This window comes from Macadamia integrifolia, chromosome 13 (genome assembly GCF_013358625.1).
Source record: "Macadamia integrifolia cultivar HAES 741 chromosome 13, SCU_Mint_v3, whole genome shotgun sequence".
Classification (NCBI taxonomy): domain Eukaryota; kingdom Viridiplantae; phylum Streptophyta; class Magnoliopsida; order Proteales; family Proteaceae; genus Macadamia; species Macadamia integrifolia.
This window is the reverse complement of record NC_056569.1, coordinates 9,167,175-9,188,209: the sequence shown is the minus strand read 5'-3', so window position 1 is coordinate 9,188,209 and position 21,035 is coordinate 9,167,175. Positions and strand designations below refer to the sequence as shown.

The following is a 21,035-nucleotide window of genomic DNA, read 5'->3' as shown; positions in this document are numbered from 1 at the left end:
AAAAAATCATTAAAAAAAAATATTTGCTATCCATTCTTTTGTGCTTTTCTTACTCTAGTTGTGGGTAGTTTTCTGTTGCACGAGTGTTAGGTGGATACGTAATACTAAGAATCGGTTAGAAAGAAGAGATCCAACAAGTAGTGACCCTATACGTTCGCTCTCTTTAAAACCCTTCAATATGGGAGACCAATAGCAGAACCCTTCACCTAAATCTCTGAAAGATAGGTTCTACCCTGCTAGAACAACCCAACCTTCCTGCATAGTTCTACCACAAGCCCAGGGCAATAATTTTTAACTCAAATCTCAATACATCACTATGTTGCCCCACTTCCATGGGTTGACCTCTGAGGATGCATACCTATTTCTAAGGGAATTTGAAGAGGTATGTGTTCTAATTAAGATCCAATAGCTTTCTGATGATGCTGTTAAGCTTAGGTTTATCACTTTTGCATTGAAAGACCAGGCTAAGAAGTGGTTGTATGGGTTACCCACAAATTCCATAACCTCATGGGAACAGTTCACAGTTGTCTTCCTTAAGAAGTTTTTCCCAACTCACAAGACCAATAAGCTTAGAAGTGATATCCTTCAGTTTAGGCAAAAGCCTAGTGAGTCATTTTTCAAACTTATGGAGAGATTCAAAGATCTACTCCAAGAATGCCCTCACCATGGCCTAGACCTATGGCATTTATGTCAAATAATTTATGAGGGTATTGATTACCCAATTAAACAAATGATATAGTCTATGTGCCCTAAGGGATTCACATCTTTTACAGATGAAGGAAAGGCATGGGAATTTTTACTTGACTTAGCTGACAAAACCCGTGAGTGGGAATCAACCCAAGAGAGTGAAAGAACCATAGGAGGAAAAGGATATTTTGTGGATGGAATAGTAGCCAAGGAAGCCCATTTGGATAGCCTAATCAAGAGAATTGAGGCTATTGTTCCTAGAGAGCCATCATCAGTCAATTTGGTTAAGATTTGTGCTTGGTGCCAGTCCCCTGGACATCTCCTAGAAGAATGCCCCAACACCTCTGGGGGCACTTCTAATGATAGTGTTAATGCCTTATACCAGAATAATCCATATAGTAATACCTACAATCCAGGATGGAGAAATCATCCAAATTTCTCTTGGAATCAGGGCAACCAAGCAGGGCCTTCCAATTTTCATAATCAAGGTCAACCTAGACTCCAAAGGCCTCCCTTTGCACAACAATCTTTTTCTCAAAATAATTTTCGTAGGTCAAATGTAGGACCTCAGGCTAGTTTTCCTAGGGCCTCTCTTCTATCATCTTATCAGTAACACCCTGGGTTTACCAACACTGGAGAGGCAAGTAGAATAAGTGACTTGGAAAAAAATATGGCCCTCCTCATGACAAGCCATCGAAATCTTACGAGAGAACTCACTCAAGTTGTCTCAATTATGCGTGAGAGGGAGAAAAGAACTTTACCTAATCAATCAGAGCCTAACCCTAGGCATCATCAGCATGTTAGTTCACAAACATTAACCAATGCACCACTGAATATAGTACAAGGTCAGACCCAACAAGGGCCCTCTAACCAATGTAATGTTATTTATGCCCTTAGGAGTGGTAGAGAGTACCAACAGAGCATTCCTAAATCTTCCTTATCTATTACTCATGTTAACTCTCCTTCAGTTGAGGACACAAGTGTGCCTCTTGTTTCAGGTTCGTCTGATGAACCTAAAGATTTTTCTGAAACTAAAGATGATTTGGTTGAGGAAACCAAAAATGATTCTTCTGAATAGGGGCAAATTCCTAACAGTCCTTATGTCCATCCTGTCCCATTTCCTAATCGCTTGGTAAACAAAAAGAAGACTGCATCCATGGATAAAATTTTAGAAGTCTTCAAAAAGGTAGAAGTGAACATCCCCCTTTTGGATGCCATATCCCAGATCCCTGCCTATGCAAAGGTACTGGAAGATTTGTGTACTCACAAACGTATCACTAGTGTGCCCAAAAAGGTGTTCTTGACAAGTAATATTAGTTCCATAATTACTCAGCCTATAGCAGCCAAGTATAAGGATCCAGGGAGCCCTACCATATCTTGTATCATAGGCAACACCTACATTGAGCATGCCTTACTTGACCTTGGCGCAAGTGTGAATCTTTTACCTTACCATGTGTACAAGCAACTTGGATTAGGAGAATTGAAAGCCACTGGAACCACTCTTCAGTTGGCAAATAGGTCTGTTAAAATTCCTAAAGGGATGGTTGAGGATGTCTTACTAAAGGTGGGGGAATTTATTTTCCCTGTTGATTTCATTGTGTTAGATACCAAGCCCTTCTCGACCAAGGATGAGATCCCAATAATATTAGGAAGACCATTCTTGGCTACCAGTAATGCATTAATCAACTGCCAGATAGTTTCCTAAGATTATATTTTGGTAACCAAACTGTTGAGTTTAACATGTTTAGGATAGGCAAGCAACCACATATGGAAGAAGAGATTAATATGATTGAGGATTTTCTGGATTTTTCTGATGATTTAATTACCAACTTTGATATTAATTTTGATTCAGAATTCCAAGAGTGTATGGATGAGTTGGATGATGATAGTGAAAATTTCTTTTCTGAAGTCTTAAGTCTTCACACACCTGTGGAGCCCTTAGACCCCTTTCCAATTCCATTACCAAACCTTCCTTAGTTGAGCCCCCTAAGCTAGATCTTAAGGAGTTGCCACTAATTTGAGGTATGCTTTCTTAGGGCCTGACCAGACTCTTCCTATAATAATTTCTTCAAATTTGACTTCTAGCCAAGAAGAGGAGTTACTTAGTGTTAAAAGATAATAAGGAATCCCTACGTTGGACCATGGCTGATATCAAGGGTATAAGCCCTTCTATTGTGCAACATCATATACATCTTATGGAGGATTCCAAAACATCCACAGAACCCCAAAGAAGAGCAAACCCAGTGATGATGGAAGCTATTAAGAAAGAGATCCTAAAGTGCTTGGATCATGGAATAATTTATCCTATTTCTGACAACCAATGGGTAAGCCCAGTTCATGTAGTGCCTAAGAAGTCTAGTGTGACTGTAGTTCCCAATGCCAATAATGAACTAATTCCAACCCGTGTCCAATCTAGGTGGAGAGTGTGCATAGACTATAGGAAACTTAATGTGGCAACCTGGAAGACCACTTCCTATTACCATTCATTGACCAGATGTTAGAGAGGATAGCTGGACATGAATACTGTTGTTTTCTTGATGGATATTCCAGCTATAACCAGATCCAATTTGCTTTAGAGGACCAACATAAGACCACTTTTACATGCCCATATGGAACATTTGCTTATAGGTATACGCCTTTTAGGCTTTGTAATGCCCATGCTACGTTCCAACGATGCATGATGAGCATATTTTCTGACATGGTCAAAAAATTCTTAGAAGTATTTATGGATGACTTTTCAATTCATGGGAATTCCTATTCTGAATGTCATCATCATCTTTCTCTAGTTTTGAAAATGTGTATATCTAAGAATTTTATTTTGAATTGGGAGAAATGTCATTTATTGGTTAAATCTGGTATTGTTTTAGGCCATGTAATATCCAAGGAGGGAGTTAAGGTAGATAGAGCCAAAGTAGATTTAATTGATAATTTACCACCTCCTCAATCTGTTAAGGATGTTTGATCTTTTCTAGGGTATGCGAGTTTCTACAGAAGGTTTATTAAGAACTTTAGTCAGTTAGCCCGACCTCTCACTTCATTACTTGCCAAAGATCAAACTTTTGAGTTTTCTAAAGAGTGCCTAGAATCCTTCAAACAACTTAAGAAGGAGTTGACCAATGCACCCATTGTTCAACCACTCGTTTGGACTGAACCTTTTGAACTGATGTATGATGCTTCAGATTTTGCCATAGGAGCGGTTTTGGGTCAAAGGATTAATAAGTTGCCCACTGTCATGTATTATGCTAGTAGGACCTTAAATGATGCACAACTCAATTGTACAACCATTGAAAAAGAATTTTTAGCGGTTGTGTTTGCATTAGAAAAGTTTCGATCTTACTTAGTTGGTTCACATGTGGTGGTGTATACTGATCATTTTGCTCTCAGATACTTAGTTCAGAAGAAGGATGCCAAAGCCCATCTCATTAGGTGGGTTTTACTTTTGCAAGAGTTTGATTTAGAAATTAGGGACAAAAAAGGAGTTGAAAACCTAGTTGCAGACCATTTATCCCAGCTTCCCAATTCCTTGATTGTCGATTCTCCAGTCAACGAGAAATTTCCAGATGAACAGTTATTTGTAGTGTCCAGTGAACCATGGTTTGCTGACATTGTCAACTTCTTAGTTTCAGGTGTGACTCCGGATCACTGGTCCACCGAAGATAAGTATAGATTTCATTCTCAAGTTAAGCACTTTTTCTGGGATGATCCTTATTTGTTTAAGATATGTCCGGATCAGATTATCCGACGATGTGTTCCTGATCATGAGCAACATTCTATTATCTCTTTTTGTCATGATCATGCATGTGGTGGACACTTTGGACCTAAGAAAACTGCTGCAAAGGTTCTCCAATGCGGATTTATTGGCCCACTCTTTTTAGAGATGCTTTTGATTTTTGCAAGGCTTGTCCTGCCTGCCAGTCTTTTGGCCGTATCAATAAGAGGAACATGATGCCCCTCAACCCTATTTTGGTAGTTGAGATCTTTGATGTTTGGGGCATCGATTTTATGGGACCATTCCCTAATTCCTTTGGAAATTTGTACATACTTTTGGCCGTTGATTATGTTTCTAAATGGATAGAGGCCATACCTTGTAAAACTAATGACCACAAAGTGGTGGTCCAGTTTCTCAAAGAGAACATTTTTTCCCGCTTTGGTGCACCACATGCAATAATTAGTGGTAGGGGTACTCATTTTTGTAATCGGCCTTTTGAGGCCTTAATGAAAAAGTATGGGATCACCCATAAGTTATCTACCCCTTATCACCCCCAAACTAGTGGCCAAGTGGAGGTGTCTAATAGGCAGATCAAACAAATCTTGAAGAAAACTGTTAATCCCAACCGTAAGGATTGGTCCCTTAGGCTCATTGATGCCTTGTGGGCCCATCGGACTGCATTCAAGACCGACCTTGGTCAGTCTCCCTACTGTTTGGTGTATGGGAAAGCTTGTCACTTACCAGTTGAGTTGGAGCATAAGGCCTTTTGGGCCATTAAGAAGCTCAACTTTGATTTGTCTGATGCGGGAATTCATCGTAGGCTCCAACTATCTGAGTTGGAGGAACTTAGGAATGATGCCTATGAAAGTTCTAGGATTTACAAGGAAAAGACCAAAGCTTTCCATGATAAACACATTCTGCGTAAATCTTTTGCAATTGGTGATAAGGTCTTATTGTACAACTCTCGATTGCATCTTTTTCCTGGTAAGCTTAGATCCTGATGGGATGGCCCATTTATTGTTCATAATGTATATCCCCATGGGGCTGTGGAGATTTTGAATCCAGGAACAGGGGTAATTTCGAAGGTTAATGGTCAGCGTTTGAAGCCATTCCTCGAGTTTCCTAATACTAGTAGTGAAGAGGTCATGGATCTCCATGAACCTCTTTACACTGATGACTAACTTTTAATCAGGTATGACCCCCTTGCATTGTCTTTGCTTTTAATTCTTTCCATCCATTGAGGACATTGCATGACTTAAGTGTGGGGGAGGGAAACCAGTTTCTGCTTTTTTTTCCACTTTGTTTTATTTGTTTTTCTTTTAAGGATGAAGTCCTACTTTGGCTTTTGGCTAATGATCATACTATTCGGTTGCTTGATGTATGAAAATAAAATTTTTGACTAAGGTACCCATTTTGAACGTATAAAAACCCTGTTGAGAAGAAAGAAACAAGCCTGTGTCTTAAGATGGGACTTTCTTTTGAAAAATAAGAGACCCCTGTTTTATGGTGTTGGACCATATATAAGTCTGTGGGTTCCTTGTACTTTTGATTTGGAGTTGAGACCTTCTTTTTAATTTAGCATGGGTTGACAATGCACAATTTTAAATGAAGTGTGAAATGTGGTATAAAGAAGAATAAGAGTTGATTCCCTTGGAATTAGACAGGGCATTGCTCCTCAGAAAGCGTGGTGTCTTGATCAGAATTCCTTGGGAGGAAACTTCTGAAAGAACTCTAGCATCACTGTCTTTGTGGGCAAAAAGCGAAGCTAAATAGTAACTTAGGTGTCTAGTGTTTGCTCCACCATGTCATTCAGGCCAAAAGTAGTGGAGTAGAATAGAGTTTAAGCGAAACAAAAAAGAAAAAAAAAATGTGCAAATGTCATTAATGCTTAGGAATATGTTTTAGTCAAAAACACTCCAACGCCTTAGTCATTAGTTCCCTATTTCTTCACAAGTGATTTTGCCTTTAATATAAGGATGTTTTGGAAGAGACGAGGTGAGTTTCAAATTAAGAAATATGCTAGTGTCTGAAATTGATTAAGGGTAATAAAAGTTCAAGTGTGGGGGTTCCTTGTAAGAAAAATTATCTTTGCTCTAGATCGGTATGAACCTTACCTTTAGCCAAGGTTGGGATTTATTTATTCTGAATTTTGGGTGTATATTCACTGCAAACACCCACGAGACACAACTCGTCCACTAGGGTAACTTAGGGGTTTAAAGGCTTGTCGCACATGCTAAGTGCAACCGTGATTCACTAAGGTACCCATTTTGAACGTATAAAAACCCTGTTGAGAAGAAAGAAACAAGCTTGTGTCTTGAGATGGGACTTTCTTTTGAAAAATAAGAGACCCTTGTTTTATGGTGTTGGACTATATGTAAGTCTGTGGGTTCCTTGTACTTTTGATTTGAAGTTGAGACCTTCTTTTTAATTTGGCATGGGTTGACAGTGCACAATTTTAAATGAAATGTGAAATGTGGTATAAAGAAGAATAAGAGTTGATTCCCTTGAAAATTGACAGGGCATTGCGCTTCAGGAAGTGCGGTGTCTTGATCGAAATTCCTTAGGAGGAAACTTCTGAAGGAACTCTAGCATCACTGTCTTTGTGGGCATATATAAAAAGCGAAGCTAAATAGTAACTTGGGTGTCTGGTGTTTGCTCCACCATGTCATTCAAGCCAAAAGTAGTGGAATAGAATAGAGTTTAAGCGAAAAAAAAAAGGAAAAAAAATGTGCAAATGTCATTAATGCTTAGGAATATGTTTTGGTCAAAAATACTCTAACGCCTTAGTCATTGGTTCCCTATTTCTTCACAAGTGGTTTTGCCTTAAGATAAGGATGTTTTGGAAGAGACGAGGTGAGTTCCAAATTAAGAAATATGCTAGTGCCTGGAATTGATCAAAGGTAATAAAAGTTCAAGTGTGGGGGTCCCTTGTAAAAAAAATTATTTTTGCTCTAGATCGGTATGAGCCTTACCTTTAGCCAAAGTTGAGATTTATTTATTCTGAATTTTGGGTGTATATTCACTGCAAACACCCACGAGACACAACTCGTCCACTAGGGTAACTTAGGGGTTTAAAGGTTTGTTGCACATGCTAAGTGCAACCGTGATTCCTACGAAAGTGAGTTAGTTTTTTTTTTTTTATTCTTTTTCTTTTTGTTTTGCTCGAGGACTAGCAAAGTCTAAGTGTGGGGGAATTCTGATGAGCACATTTATGTGTGAAATCTAGGGTAGTAAATCATGCATTTTACATATTTAGAATGGAGCTACCTTGGGTTTTACTCTCTTTTTATAGGTTTTATACTTTCAATGCCTTAAGGACTATCGGGCGCTATATCTCCAATTTTACTCATAAAGATGTCCTATTTCTTTTCATGGTTGCGAAGAGGATGAAATTCTGAGCAAGATGGACGTGTTCAATTAAAAGTACACATTCGTTTGGTCAACCATACAAGTGATTATTCTTTTCGGGTAAGAAAAAGAATAATGGATCAGAATTGAACCGAGATGCAGAACCAGCCTGTCTGCAGTTCTCTCAAGGATATAAGGAATATTCTAAATACCAACAAGGATCAATGGACCACATCCTTAAGTGATTGAAGATTCGTTTTTGGCAACAATAACTACCTAGTGTAGTTGGTGAGTTGTGGTGTGCAAAATCTCTTCCTTATTAGGTCTCAAGTTCGAACCACTTAGCTGCTATTTTGTTGAGGTTTTTTTTAGAATATTTTCTCTCTCCTACTCATCACTCGAAGAAGGTCGGCCAAGATAGTTGTACGCAAGTTTGAAGAAGAGAGAGAAAATAAAGACAAAAAATAGGTAAGAAGAAAAAAAGGAAAAGAAAAGACAAGGGCATGGATGGAATTTCCCATTTAAAATAGAATATTGTCCAAATCCAAGCAAGGAAAATCGGCCAAGGGGGGTTTCTTGTGCAAGAAGAGAGAGAAAAATAGAAAAAAGGGAAAAAAACAAGAAAATCGTGGGAGATCTCTCCACACGTTTTCTCTCTTCTCTCTCCTCCACCTCACCACAAAATCGTCCAAGGGGATCCACCCTTGGACGTCCTTCTCTCTCTCATATTCCCTATAAAAGGGAGTCCACAAAACTCTAAAAAATTATTCCTCTCTTCCTCTCTAATTCATTCTTCTTCTAGGGTTTTTTTTTTTTTTTTTTTGCTCTATCTCTTTCTCTAGTTTTCTCTTTCTCTATCTCTAGTTTTAGGTTTATACTTTAAACACTTTTGTAAGTTCTTTTATTCAATTAATGCAAGCACTTTCATTTTTGATTCAATCTTTTATTTTTATTATTTAAGTAATTGAAGTTGTAATTTTCAAGTTCTAGTTCTAAGCTTAGTTCTAGGTGACAAGAACAAGCTATGAAGCATGTCATTCAAGTTCAATTTTTTTTTCTTCAAATTTGGTTTATTCTAGATCTGATTTTTAGTACTGGTAGTATCTCAAATCGATCAAGTTTTCAGTTTAAGGGTTGAAGTTCATGTAAGTAGACTCCCTCAGTAGTCTTCTCTCCCCCCTCTCATTCTCTCTTCTGACTACCCTTTCTTTCTTAATTTAGGATTTTAATTTTAGTCGTTATATTATTGCTATCCCTTTTCTCCAAGGTTCATGGCTAGTGTATGTGTTGGCTTTGCCCCTCCTAGCCATAGAACTATCAATTTATTGCTTTTATTTTAATTGTCTCCCTTTCCCTAAAGCCAAGTAGAGTAACCCTTGTAAGAGTAACTCTCTGGTCAAGTAGGGAAGCTCATATTATGATGCATCCCTCAAGCTAAGTAGAGAAACCTACTTGTGAGTCTCTCTCTAGCTTTTCTCCCTTTTTTTTACTTTATTTTTATTTCAGCATTTTTTTTCTTCATTTATTATTATTATTTTTTTAAAATTATGTGGGTTGTTTATTTTCAGTTATCTATTTATTTAATTTTAATTATGTGGCTTGTGTCTTTGAATTCTTAGATGACGAATGGTTAGGACGTTATTTTAGATACATATGTTTGGGACGGTAATTAGAATTAGATCACAACCATTAATCGGTTCACTTTCGTATTATTAAAAGAAATAAAAAAATAAAGTGACTGTTCTCCCTGTGTTCGACCCGTAGCTACACTGATCCGTACGTTTGCGGTTACATTTAAAATCTCAAACATCAGCTAAGAATAGATATGGTTTTCAATAAGAATGTGAAGCCCCGACACATAGAAGAGGGTGAGCTTGTTCTTCGTGAACAAAGAGCCCCAATTCATGATCCCAGAGGAAAATTTTGACCTAATTGGAGTGGCTTGTTTACTGTCAAAGAGATTCTACTAGGAAAAGTAGTGAAGTTCACAAACCACAATGGTGAAGAAATACCAGGATTGGTCAACATGGATCAACCCAAGAGATATTATGTTTAATTGGGTGAATAGCTTGAACTACGCTAGATCTGATTCCCCCCAAGGGATACATAGGCAACTTGACATGTGCAAGTGCGGTTTTAACCATCTCAAGGTAAAAAATTAGTTCCTAAATTAATAATCAAGGTACCTTGTGTCCCACAAGAATCGCCATTTGGCATACATGACCATTAGGAATCTGTCATTCCCCTATGGTCCATCACATCTCATCTAGAATTTCATTTCCCCAAGAATCGTCATTCGGCATGTATGGCCATTAGGAATCTCCCATTCCCCTATGGTCCTCCTGATACCTATCTAGAGTTTCATCTCTCCCCAAAAGGTTGCCACCCAGCACTAGTAATCAAGGCCGATTCATTCCCCACCCTTGATTAGTCAAGACTTTGATGTACAGTGGTAAAAGTTTAGTTGTGTCAATAGTTGAAGGATAGACTTTGATGTACAGTGGTAAAAGTTTAGTTGTGTCAATAGTTGAAGGATTTCATCACATCTCTTCTTTACTTGCTTTGGTTTCGGGAAAGTTCATGGACTCTCTAAATGAGACACTGAGGAAGTGGATGTTGAACATTGGCATCTCTACGCCAAACCTGCTGAAATCAGTGAATTTTTTTGTACTCAACTAAATCGGATATATGGAATTGCACCATGACTTACTCAAACAAGCACCTCAACATTGGGACGCTGATCTCCATGTATTTCGGTTCGAAACTGTTGAGATTTGTCCAACTCCGAAAGAATTGGTGGATTTTCATCCACCCCAAGAATTGTCTCCTCACATTGTAGCTCATCTTTCCTCCCTTTGGTAGGAGAATTGTATTCATGTAATCCATTTGCTTTCACTTGGTAGTAAAGTATGGTGGCATTTGAATTTTCACATTCCTAATTTCCCTGATGGATGCTGGAGTTATGGAATTAATCATGTCTAAATAACCAAAATGCAGAAAAGTTTCTTAAAATTATGAAATTCTTCATTACAAAAATGTCAAAGTACATGAAGAGAAGATAAAGAAAAGAAAAAAAAAATGAACAAACATGGGGAGGGAAAAGAAAAATCCAAAAAGAAAGCATTGTATCTATGTCTTGCAAGGAAATGATTGTTAATGATTAATATCATCTTCTGTACCATATTCGAAGCAATCCATGGTAAGCATTATTACATTGGCCCCAAGTGGCCAAATTATCATTACACCGGCCCCAAGCAGGCCAACCTTGTTTGACCAGCCCTAGCGACCCACAATCATTTGCACCAGTCCAAAGGAGTCCAGTTTCATTGTACATCCAAACCAGGATCCAAATAGCCCAGATTGTTTTGAAAGGTCAGCCTGGAGACCATATAGTCCAAATTGTTTCGAAACACTCAGCCTGGAAACTAGATAGTCCAGATTGTTTCGAAAGACTCAACCTGGAGACCAGATAGCCCAGATTGTTTCGAAAGACTTAGCCTGGAGACCAGATAGTCCTGATTGTTTTGAAAGACTCAATCTGGAGACCAGATAGTCCAGATTATTTTGAAAGACTCAGCTTGGAGACCAGATAGCCCAGATTGTTTTGAAAGACTCAGCCTGGAGACCAGATAGCCTAGACTAGTTTGAAAGACCCAACCTGGAGACAAAATCCCTCGAGACCGGCATATGGAAGCCTGGTCAAAGGAAACTAAGGTGAATTTGCTAAATCCCTTCTGCAGGGAGGGTTCAAACCTCTACAAACAACATTTTTGGAATGGCATTGTCCAAACCAGATCAATCTCAAGTACTAACATCTTTTTCAGGAATGGTACGAATCCCTATGAATGATGGCTCGATATCAACACTTTCTATAGGAATGGTGCGAATCCCTATAGGTCATGACTCTATTTGTTTGTGGGAATGGCATGAATTCCTACAAACTGTAATCCAAGATTGGCAAATCAAGTATCATTGAATACTTAGAAAATATTACTTGATGCATTCTCAACTCTGTCATTGTTGAGCAAGACGACGGCAGTACATGCTCTGGATAACAAAATGTGGTCATTCTTTTCTTTGCTCTTTGGTTGTTGGCATAGGCCTCGGCTAAAGAGGGGCATTCTATAGACACTCAATTTTGTCACCCTCCTTCGACAATGACGATACTTGGATGATGGACAAGAATCTTCACTTCCAGTTGACGAGATGCAATTGACTGTGGATAGTCTCACCCTAATAGCCCCCAACTCAGCCGAAAATCCTAAAAATCTAATACGGTAAGAAAGAGGGTCCAATTTTGACTTTTTATATACGAAATAATCTGGTCAAAAGTGACTATACAAATGGATAGTACTTAAAAATACAATTCCAATGATATATGGTGCGTCAAAATCAGACTTACAGATCTCCCCTAATCAATCCCAGAAGTGGCCCCGCACCAGCGTGCACACCCCCGTGCATGCACGTGCGCACCCTTGCACATACCCCCTAACCCTGCCCATGTATGCACACGCTCAGGCACCACCAATGGACGCACACGTACAACACCAATGCATGTAACCCTACACCTATACACAACCCAACCCTAACCAACCCTAATCAATCTAAACCAGCCCTGTTTCAATTCTGACCAACCCCGATCGAACCCCAATCAAACACCATCAGCCCAATCCGACACCGACCGACTTGGCCCAACATTGTACAGAGCAGTAGGGCTCTGTACAATGCCCTTTTTAGGGCTGTGCATCCCTGGACAGACCTGCCCGATGCCTGGATTTTTCCCTGATAGATTTTTCCCCTGGTTCCCAAAAAATGGATTTTTGGATAAAAATATATTTTCCTGACACTCCCGTGTTTTCCCAAAAAATCGCATCGGAGGTCGGGTTTTCTGTTAAAATCTCGTTTTTGGAGAAAGATCCTTTCTGGCACTCCCGTAGACTTTTTTCAGCACTTTCGTAGATTTTTTTACATTTTCGTATTTTCCCATAAAATATTTTTGACAATCGAGTTTTCTTCTAAAATCCTAGTTTTCAAAAAATATCTTTCCTAAAATTCCTGAAAGTCATTCCTAGCACTTCCAAAGATTTTCTGACACTTTCGTATTTTTTCTAGAAATTCCCCCGACAGTTGGATTTTCTGCTAAAATCCCAATTTTTGTGAAAAGATTCTATTTGTAAGAAAATATCTTCTTCACTTTCAAAAGTAAGAAAATATCTTCACTTCCCATCACACTTTGAATTATACCATTAGACAATAAGGAGAGCTACCTCCTATTATCCTCTGGGTAAAGAATGTGTGTCCTCACCCCATTGATTTGCAAGAAAATATCTCCTTCACTTTCAAAAATAAGAAAATATCTTCACTTCTCATCACACTTTGAATTATACTATTGGACAGTAGTGAGAGCTACCTCCTATTATTCTCTAGGTAAAGAATGTGTGTCCTCACCCCATTGGTTTGTAAGAAAATATCTTCTTTACTTTCAAAAACAAGAAAATGTCTTTACTTCCTATCACACTTTGAATTATACCATTGGACAATAGGGAGAGCAATCTCCTATTATCCTCTGGGTAAAGAATGTTTGTCCTCACGATTTGCAAGAAAATATCTTCTTACCTTTTGGGTGAAGAAGGAATCTCTTCAAACTTCAAAATATACCACTGGGTGATAGGGAGAGGGGCTTCTATTATCCTCTAGGTAAAGATGTGTGCCCTCACCTCATTGGTAGAAAAAACTATAAATACCCCCTCTCCTTGAAAAAACACAAAAAAGCTTCCTTAAGAGCATTCTTGTAGAGAAGCTCTACCCTCTCTCCTCCTCCCCTTCCCCTCTGAGTTTCTTAGGGTCTTCGGAGCGATCTTCGTCAAGATCCAAAATCTTGCTCGGATCTTCAAAGTGTTCTTTGGGATTTTAAAGATCTTCAATCCAAGTTTTTAGTTCAATTTATTTTTTGCCAAAAATAGTATATTTTTAGCTTCCCTCCTTTGAGTGTTCTTGGTTTGTACCAAAAGTAGAAATCCCTCCCCCCTTGAGGTTCTTCGGGTCTACAAAGAGATCTTTGTCAAGATCCAGAGTTTTGTTCAGATCTTCAAAGTGTTCTTCGGGGCTTTGGGGATCCTCAATCCATTTTTTAGGTCAATCTATTTTTTGCCAAAAATAGTTGTTCCCAGCGGAAGCTCTACCCGGTGCCCCTAGAATCTTTCCAAAAATAGTCATTCTCAGTGGAAGCTCTGTCGAAGTACCACCTCAGGCTAGCCCTCTCATAGCTCATCCCTAGCGGAAGCTCTGCCGGAGTGCCACCAGAATCATTTTTCAGATTTAGCCAACCCTAGCGGAAGCTCTGCTGAAATCCCGACCTAACTTTTTCAGAAGTAGTTCATCCCTAGCAGAAGCTCAGCCGAAGTGTCATCTCATCAAAACCCCGAAGTAGCTCATCCCTAGCGAAAGCTTTGCCGAAGTCAATAGTCCAAAAGTAACCAATCCTAAGTCGGACCTCTGTCCACAGATTACCACAATCAGCATCTCCCAAAACCAAAAGTTAGAGTCCAAGACCATCTTCCCTTGAGCCAGGAGAATCCACGAGAAAATTCAATATCAATTAGGGGCCCACCCCTCTTTACCCGAAACAGGGGTCAAATTCAGGTATAATCTCTCTCTTCATTTAAGCATAATGTAGATATCTAACTAAACTTGTTTTAGTGTACATAAATTGTTGTTTTTATTTAATGTACATATGCTTGATAATTTAGCCATGCATGCGGAATAGGAATAATTGTGGAAAATGTTTGTTCTTAAGCATCTAGTAGGAAGATCGATTGAACTGGATAGATTGGGTGCCTGACACCTTCCCAATTCTACAACCTGACTCTTACCCTAAATCTCTGGACTAGACCAACTTCTGGGCCCTTTTCTCAGGAATCGGGCATACTCTCGGGTCTTATGCCCACAATCATAGGTGACGACTCCACACCCTTTTTGTATGATCCCAATCCCCCATATTGGACTATCATCAAACCCCGTCTTTATGATGAGCCCCGTACACTTGCGAAATAAGCCTCCACGTATTTTTGAGCTATGAAGGCATGGAGCCCGCAGAAGCACACACAACACTTTTCTTATCCACCCCAAAAGATATCAAGAGAGAGGAGAGAAGGCTCGAATCCAACAGAGACACCTTCCCCTGAACGAGGGATGAGAGATTTGGATCCGAGGCCCGCTACCCTCACACTAAGGTATTGCTTCCTTAATAAGAAGGAAACCCTAATTTCACTACAAGGTTGGTCCCAACCCTCACCCCTATATATAGTTATTATTGACCCATTAAGTGAGGCTAATGACCAAAAGCTAAAGGGAAAGGGGGTAGACCAGACCAACATTGATCGTGTTGTACAAGGAGCATACGAGAAGACTTTGAGGAGTTGTTATTCTTTAGCCACGGATTCAGGTATGCCTAAAACGTGTCTTTGTAGTGTTTATCATACATGCTCATTGATCTTCATGAATCGTTTCCGCATTTATTTTCTATCAAGGGATGCTTACTAGGTCCAAAGTTAGGACCACAGATGAGGTAGAGCAAAGCTCTCCAATTAATGAATAGCGTTCTAGTGAGGAACATCAGGCGGGCAACTAAGCCCCCCCCCCCCTATTGGAGTAAGGCTGTAGATTAAAGAAGTGGATTCGCCATAATAGATGCTGTATAGTAGCCATCTCAGAGCCTATGATCAATGCATCAGAATATGTGAAAGAAATAATAGAAGATTGAGGCACAATGAGCTAAAGATAATTACAGGTAATTTCAGGCAGGATTATGTATTGGGTGGAGGAGGTTTCGGAAGTGTTTGTAAAGGAATCATTACTGAGTATATACGGGAGGGGTTTCAGGCCCCTTCAAGTTGCTTTCAAGGTTCATTATGGGGATAACAGTTACCAGGGCCACAGAGAATGGCTGGTACTTATTTCACCTTCCTTCTTTTTGTATCTCTACAATCTTTTGAGTTATCCTTCTCTCCATCAGTCTTCAACACTTGGTGGTTCTGTAGGCAGAGGTTATATTTCTTGGACAGCTTTCTCATCCAAATTTGGTGAAACGTATCGGATACTGCTGTGAAGATGACCATAGAGTACTGATTTATGAGTATATGGCTCCGGGTGGTGTGGAAAACAATCTCTTTTCAAGTAATTTTTCTCAAATCTATACACCCTTTCTGACACTAACCTCTTTGTGTAAGGATGAGAACCCATTTAATTTGTTGATCTGTCAATGTGGAAGAAATGCTGCTGACATTTAGGCCACAATTCTGCTTTGGCATGGGCAGCAAAAGAGGTGGGCAGCGAGGCTAGAATCACCCAATTTAGTGATTTTCTATGTTTTGCTGGACCTGGTTCATAATGTTCTTCCTGTTTTGGTTGACACTCCGGATATGAATGTTAAATCAAGTACTATATTAGTTGGGGTGCTACGCTTGTAGAGTTTCAGAAACCAGGTCGAGTGTTCTAAGATATCACCAATGCAATTTGACTCTGCCATTGGCTAGAGACTGTTGTTAATGATAGAATGGTTACTCAAACCCCTGCTCAAGGCACTTATGTTCTAATCATTATGTCATGACTTCTGAGTTCAATCCCAGCTTACCCACCCAGAAAAAAACCTGGAAGAATGAATTTAGCTTTCAAAAACAATTGAAGAACAAATACAGATCTTAAGTACACCATTTAAAGGATTGGAGAAATACAATACAACCGTGATTTAAAGACTCCAGCTTAACAGACCAAAACAGGGAAAAGAAATCAAGTTCTTTATAAATTGAAAAAACTGATTTTAGCTTCCTAAACTAAATACTTGAAAATTCTTTAAAAGTTCTTTAGACCCCATCCAAGTCAAAACTACTTAGAAATTCATCCAGTATGGTCGATGACTGTTATCCTCTTTTTTTCTTCTTCTTTTGCCTACTCTTCCTCACCCTTTTTTTTTTTTTTTTAGGGTTTGGTCTATATGCTTTAAATTCAGGACTACAATGCCAAGTTATCAGATTTTGGCATTGCAAAAGTTGGACCTGTGGGTGACAAAACTCATGTGTCTACACACATTATGGGGACATATGGATATGCAACTCCAGAGTACATAATGACAGGTGATTCCTGTTTCCAAAGGAAATTTAGACCAGAGTCATTATATCCTTTTTTTCTCATTGTGTGATCTTTCATTCGAAATTTATTGGAAGAGTTCTCTCTCTCTCTCTCTCTCTCCCTCTAACGATCCCATTGGGGGGTTTGACTGAATGCTTAACAGAAAAGCTTATTCAAATTAGCCTTCTCAAATTCCTTTCCTGTGCTCTTATGCAAGACACCTGACACCTAGAAGTGATGTCTACAGCTTTGGCGTTGTTCTTCTAGAGCTTCTCACTGGCCGAAAATCCTCAGAAAAGTTCAGACCGGCTCGAGAGCAAAACTTAGCTGATTGGGCCCCCTCCCAATACTGCGAGAAGAAGAAAGTGCTCAACATCGTAGACCCAAGATTAGAAGGAGACTATCCAGCCAAAGGCGTCCACAAGGCAGACATGCTTGCTCATCACATTCTGAATCAAAACCCAAAGGCTTTTCCAATTTCAATTGTGAATATATTGTGATTTTCTTTTATAAAAAGTGAAATATCTAGCTTACCCCTCATTTAATCCATTCTACAATAAAATTACTCATTGTGGTGAACCACATAATGAGGCGACTGTCATAGAATATGGACACAAAAAGCCACCATATATATGCACTCATACAAAATGGTGAACCAAACCTCAAAAAAGGTTTTCAAAGAAACACCTAAAGGGTATAAAAAATTGAACATGAAATGATCCATCCTGAAAACTAAACCCCTTGTGCAGAAAAAGCTCCAACAAGAACATCAAAGTGGTCAAGAAGCAATTCAAACAATCTGAGAGCAGAAATAACTCAAGAAGGGAAATAGTATAAAAAGATCCAATAAACCTGAAAACAAAATAAAGAACATAAAACAGAAGCAACAAAGGACTAAAAAACAAAGTAAAATCTCAGTTATTTCAGTAGTAATATCAACGTCTGGTAGTTTTTCCATTTGAACGTTTCCCAGAGAACAAATGCTTTGGCATCAGTGTTGGAATGACCCTATCTGCCTCTCCCCGACGAGCATCTTTGTTCCTCCTCTTCACAGATTTCTTAGCAAGCTTCAGTGCTTTAACTTTTTGTTTGGAGTCGCTGAAACCTTCTCCTGGAACAACTTCACTAGGTGGCCGTGATGTTGACCGTGATCGCGGTCGAGACATCATCCGCAACTTCTTGTTGGACTGGTCAATATCCATATCCATAGCATCAGTGCCACCATCTTCCCTGGCCAATGACCTCTCCCTCTTCCTACCCCTCCTAGAGACAGACCTGCTGCGGGCCTGATTAATGGCTGCAGTGGGGTCCAAACCCAATGCAGATAGCTGCCTTCCCATCCTTTCTGATGTGAACTTCCTTTCTTTGTCAAATTTCCTTGGTACTGTAGGCCGGCTTTCTGCAGTACTCTTCTTGATCCTATGCTGTTGAATGAGCAAGCTTTTCTTTTTCCTGATCTCAGCCAATGTTTCCTGCTCCTTCGGTGTCAATTCCTTACCATCCATCTCAAAATCATCATCATCTCCCTCTTGTTCAAGTCTTATACCCTCTTCTCGTTCCAACTCCTCAAGCCTTTGCAAAATATCTGGATCAATGAAGTCATAAACATTGTGCCCCTCGAAAATTTCTGGCATTGCATCTTCTTTCCATTCATCATTGGCTAAGATATGGTTCTTCCTTAAGCTAGCAGAGTAGACACCCGCCCCACCATTCTCATCCTCCAAATCTTTTTCAAGCTTCTTCTTCTCTCTGTCTGCAGCTTCCTTAGCTTTGGCTTCCAAAACTGCCTGAGGTATACAAGGAGGTCTCTCCTTTTCATCTCGCTTCTTTGGCAGTGCAACATGAAATCGATTCAAGCAGTCATTGATCTTCTTTGACTTCATCTTCAATTCCACACGTTGATTCAGTAACCTCTCACAGGCCGCATTCTTCACGGCAATCACCCCTTCCTCGGTCAAAGTGCTCATTGTCAAGAGTACCCCATCACTGTCAGTAGCTTCACCACCTTGACCTATAACTGTCTTCATAGCTTCAGCTTTCATCTCCATGACCAACTTCATGTCCTCTTCAGAGAGCTTGTCCAAAGGCTGCAAATCAGTCTTGTTGCAGACTATAACCAGTGGTTTATTCATAAATAATGACTTGATGCTGTGGAAAAGAGTTGCCTGCTGGGCAATGCTATATCCACAGGATCCTGAGATGTCCAAGAAGAACAATACTGCAGCTCGTAGATGCGCAAGAGCTGTGATACTGCACATCTCAATGATGTTACGATCTTCAAAAGGTCGATCCAAAATCCCAGGTGTATCAATGACCTGGTACCTTAAGTACTTATAGTCCGTGTGGCCAACAAATAGAGATTTTGTAGTGAAAGCATACGGCTGAACATCCACATCAGCCCTGGTGATTTTGTTGATGAAAGAGCTCTTGCCAACATTTGGGTACCCACATATCAAAATCGTTCGGGTGTTTGGATCAATCGAAGGTAGCCTTGCCATGTGCTGCCTGATCTGCTCCAGGTATGCCAAGCTTGGGCCAATACGCTTGATCACAGTACACATGCGACCAAGTGCTGCAACCTTTAGAGACTTGCATCGATAAAGCGAGTCCCCATACTTCAACAACTTCACATAATCTTTTGAAATCTTACCAATAAGGTTCCTCGCAGTGTTGATCTGACCAAGAGCAAGTTTGTAGTGGTCTTTGTTATATAGGACATGGAGAAGGTCCCCATAGAACGGGTGGATGCCATCTAGCCGTGGGAATTCATCAATAATGGCAGAGAGCTTCTCATGATAGTTCTGCTGTGTGTATTTCACCTTGCGCATATAGAACTGCCGCAGGCGAGAGATGGCATAACCCTTGTGGACAACAGTTGGAGTCTGGCGTTGGGTGCGCGAGAGGATGATATCGATCATGTCCTTGCCAGAGGGGACAACAGTGATCTTTTTGAAGTTGTATTGCACCATCTTTACGGTCTCTGTTCACTCAGAAAAATACATTTTACATTTATTAAATGCGCTAATATTACCTGATTTCCAGAAACAAGTAGCACTATCTACAAAATTTGATTCCCGAGATCATAATTTAAGATTTCCCGATGCAAATCAAATTGGATCTGACCAAGCATATAATAAAACCATATGAACATCCAATCGACCTGTGATGCATAGAACTCAAAAAGGGAACCAAAAAGCAATAAAATTTAAATGAAACAGAAAGAACTTTGACTAATTTACCAAACAAAACTACGGAACTAACAGAGACGACAAGAGCAAGAACATGGCTGGCTGCCTAGGATTTCTAAGTGCAAAAGATCATGGGTCAGAGTTCTCAAAACATTAACGAAGCAGAGGACTATTGTAAGAGAAGGAATCAAGCACAGAAACTGTATGGCAGAAAATACAGAAACGAAAGCAGCCACTAATGGATAAAGAGAGAGAGAGAGAACTTACAGACAACAACAGGCCTGCTTTGGGCTTTGGATCAGCAGATGGGATGCGAAGGAGCTTTGGCTGCTTTCTCCGTCTCTCAGTCCGTCTCTCTTCCAGTTTCCCTCCCTCTCAGAAATTCTAAAACCCTAGCATCAATATAAACCTCAAACCCTAGCTTCAATAAGGCCGTGGCGGTTAGGGTGTCAATTCCTAAACCGAACCGGTAAAACCGGCCGGACCGAACCGATAACAACCCAGACCGAACCGAACCGAAGCCTTATTGGTTCGGTTCGGTTTCAAGTATTGTAACCCCAAAACCAAACCGAACCGCACCGAAAACCGGATGAACCCGAAACCAAACCGAAACCGACTCAAAACCCGGACCGAAACCGAAACCAAACCGGTAAGAAACCGAAACACTCCAAAATTCATTAAAAAAATTAAAATTTGAATAGTTTTGTATACATTTGTATGGAAAATCGAATTCAAACTAGACCAAAAATCAAAACCAACCCGGTTACAAATCGATTTAAGAAATCGAAGTTCAACAATTCATCATTTGGTTGTTTCCTAATGGCTCCATACCGGTTTTAAAAACCGATCCAAACCGAAATGAACCTAATAAATCCAAACCGGTACCAACCCGAACCCAAACCGCACCGAAACCGACACCGGACCGAAACCGATAAATCCTTATTGGGTCGGTTTCGGTCACTTCCAAACTCACACCG

General features: G+C 39.8%; 1 protein-coding gene, 1 non-coding gene and 1 pseudogene across 2 annotated transcripts; 1 reads left to right on the top strand and 2 right to left on the bottom strand.

Annotated features, from left to right (window-relative positions):
- Window positions 1-565: 565 nt before the first annotated feature.
- Window positions 566-672, bottom strand: LOC122060349. The gene has a single exon (XR_006134368.1). It is a non-coding gene; the product is annotated as a small nucleolar RNA R71 (small nucleolar RNA).
- A 14,761-nt stretch (window positions 673-15,433) lies between these two features.
- LOC122058981 lies at window positions 15,434-17,435 on the top strand (annotated as a pseudogene).
- Window positions 17,436-17,682: 247 nt separating this feature from the next.
- On the bottom strand, window positions 17,683-20,482 carry LOC122059684 (nucleolar GTP-binding protein 1-like). Its single transcript, XM_042622646.1, has 2 exons — window positions 20,326-20,482; window positions 17,683-19,850 (listed from the first exon to the last, which is right to left on the bottom strand). The coding sequence occupies exon 2, from the start codon at window positions 19,837-19,839 to the stop codon at window positions 17,806-17,808; it is 2,034 nt and encodes a 677-aa protein (XP_042478580.1). The 5' UTR covers window positions 19,840-19,850; window positions 20,326-20,482; the 3' UTR covers window positions 17,683-17,805.
- Between the last annotated feature and the right edge of the window lie 553 nt (window positions 20,483-21,035).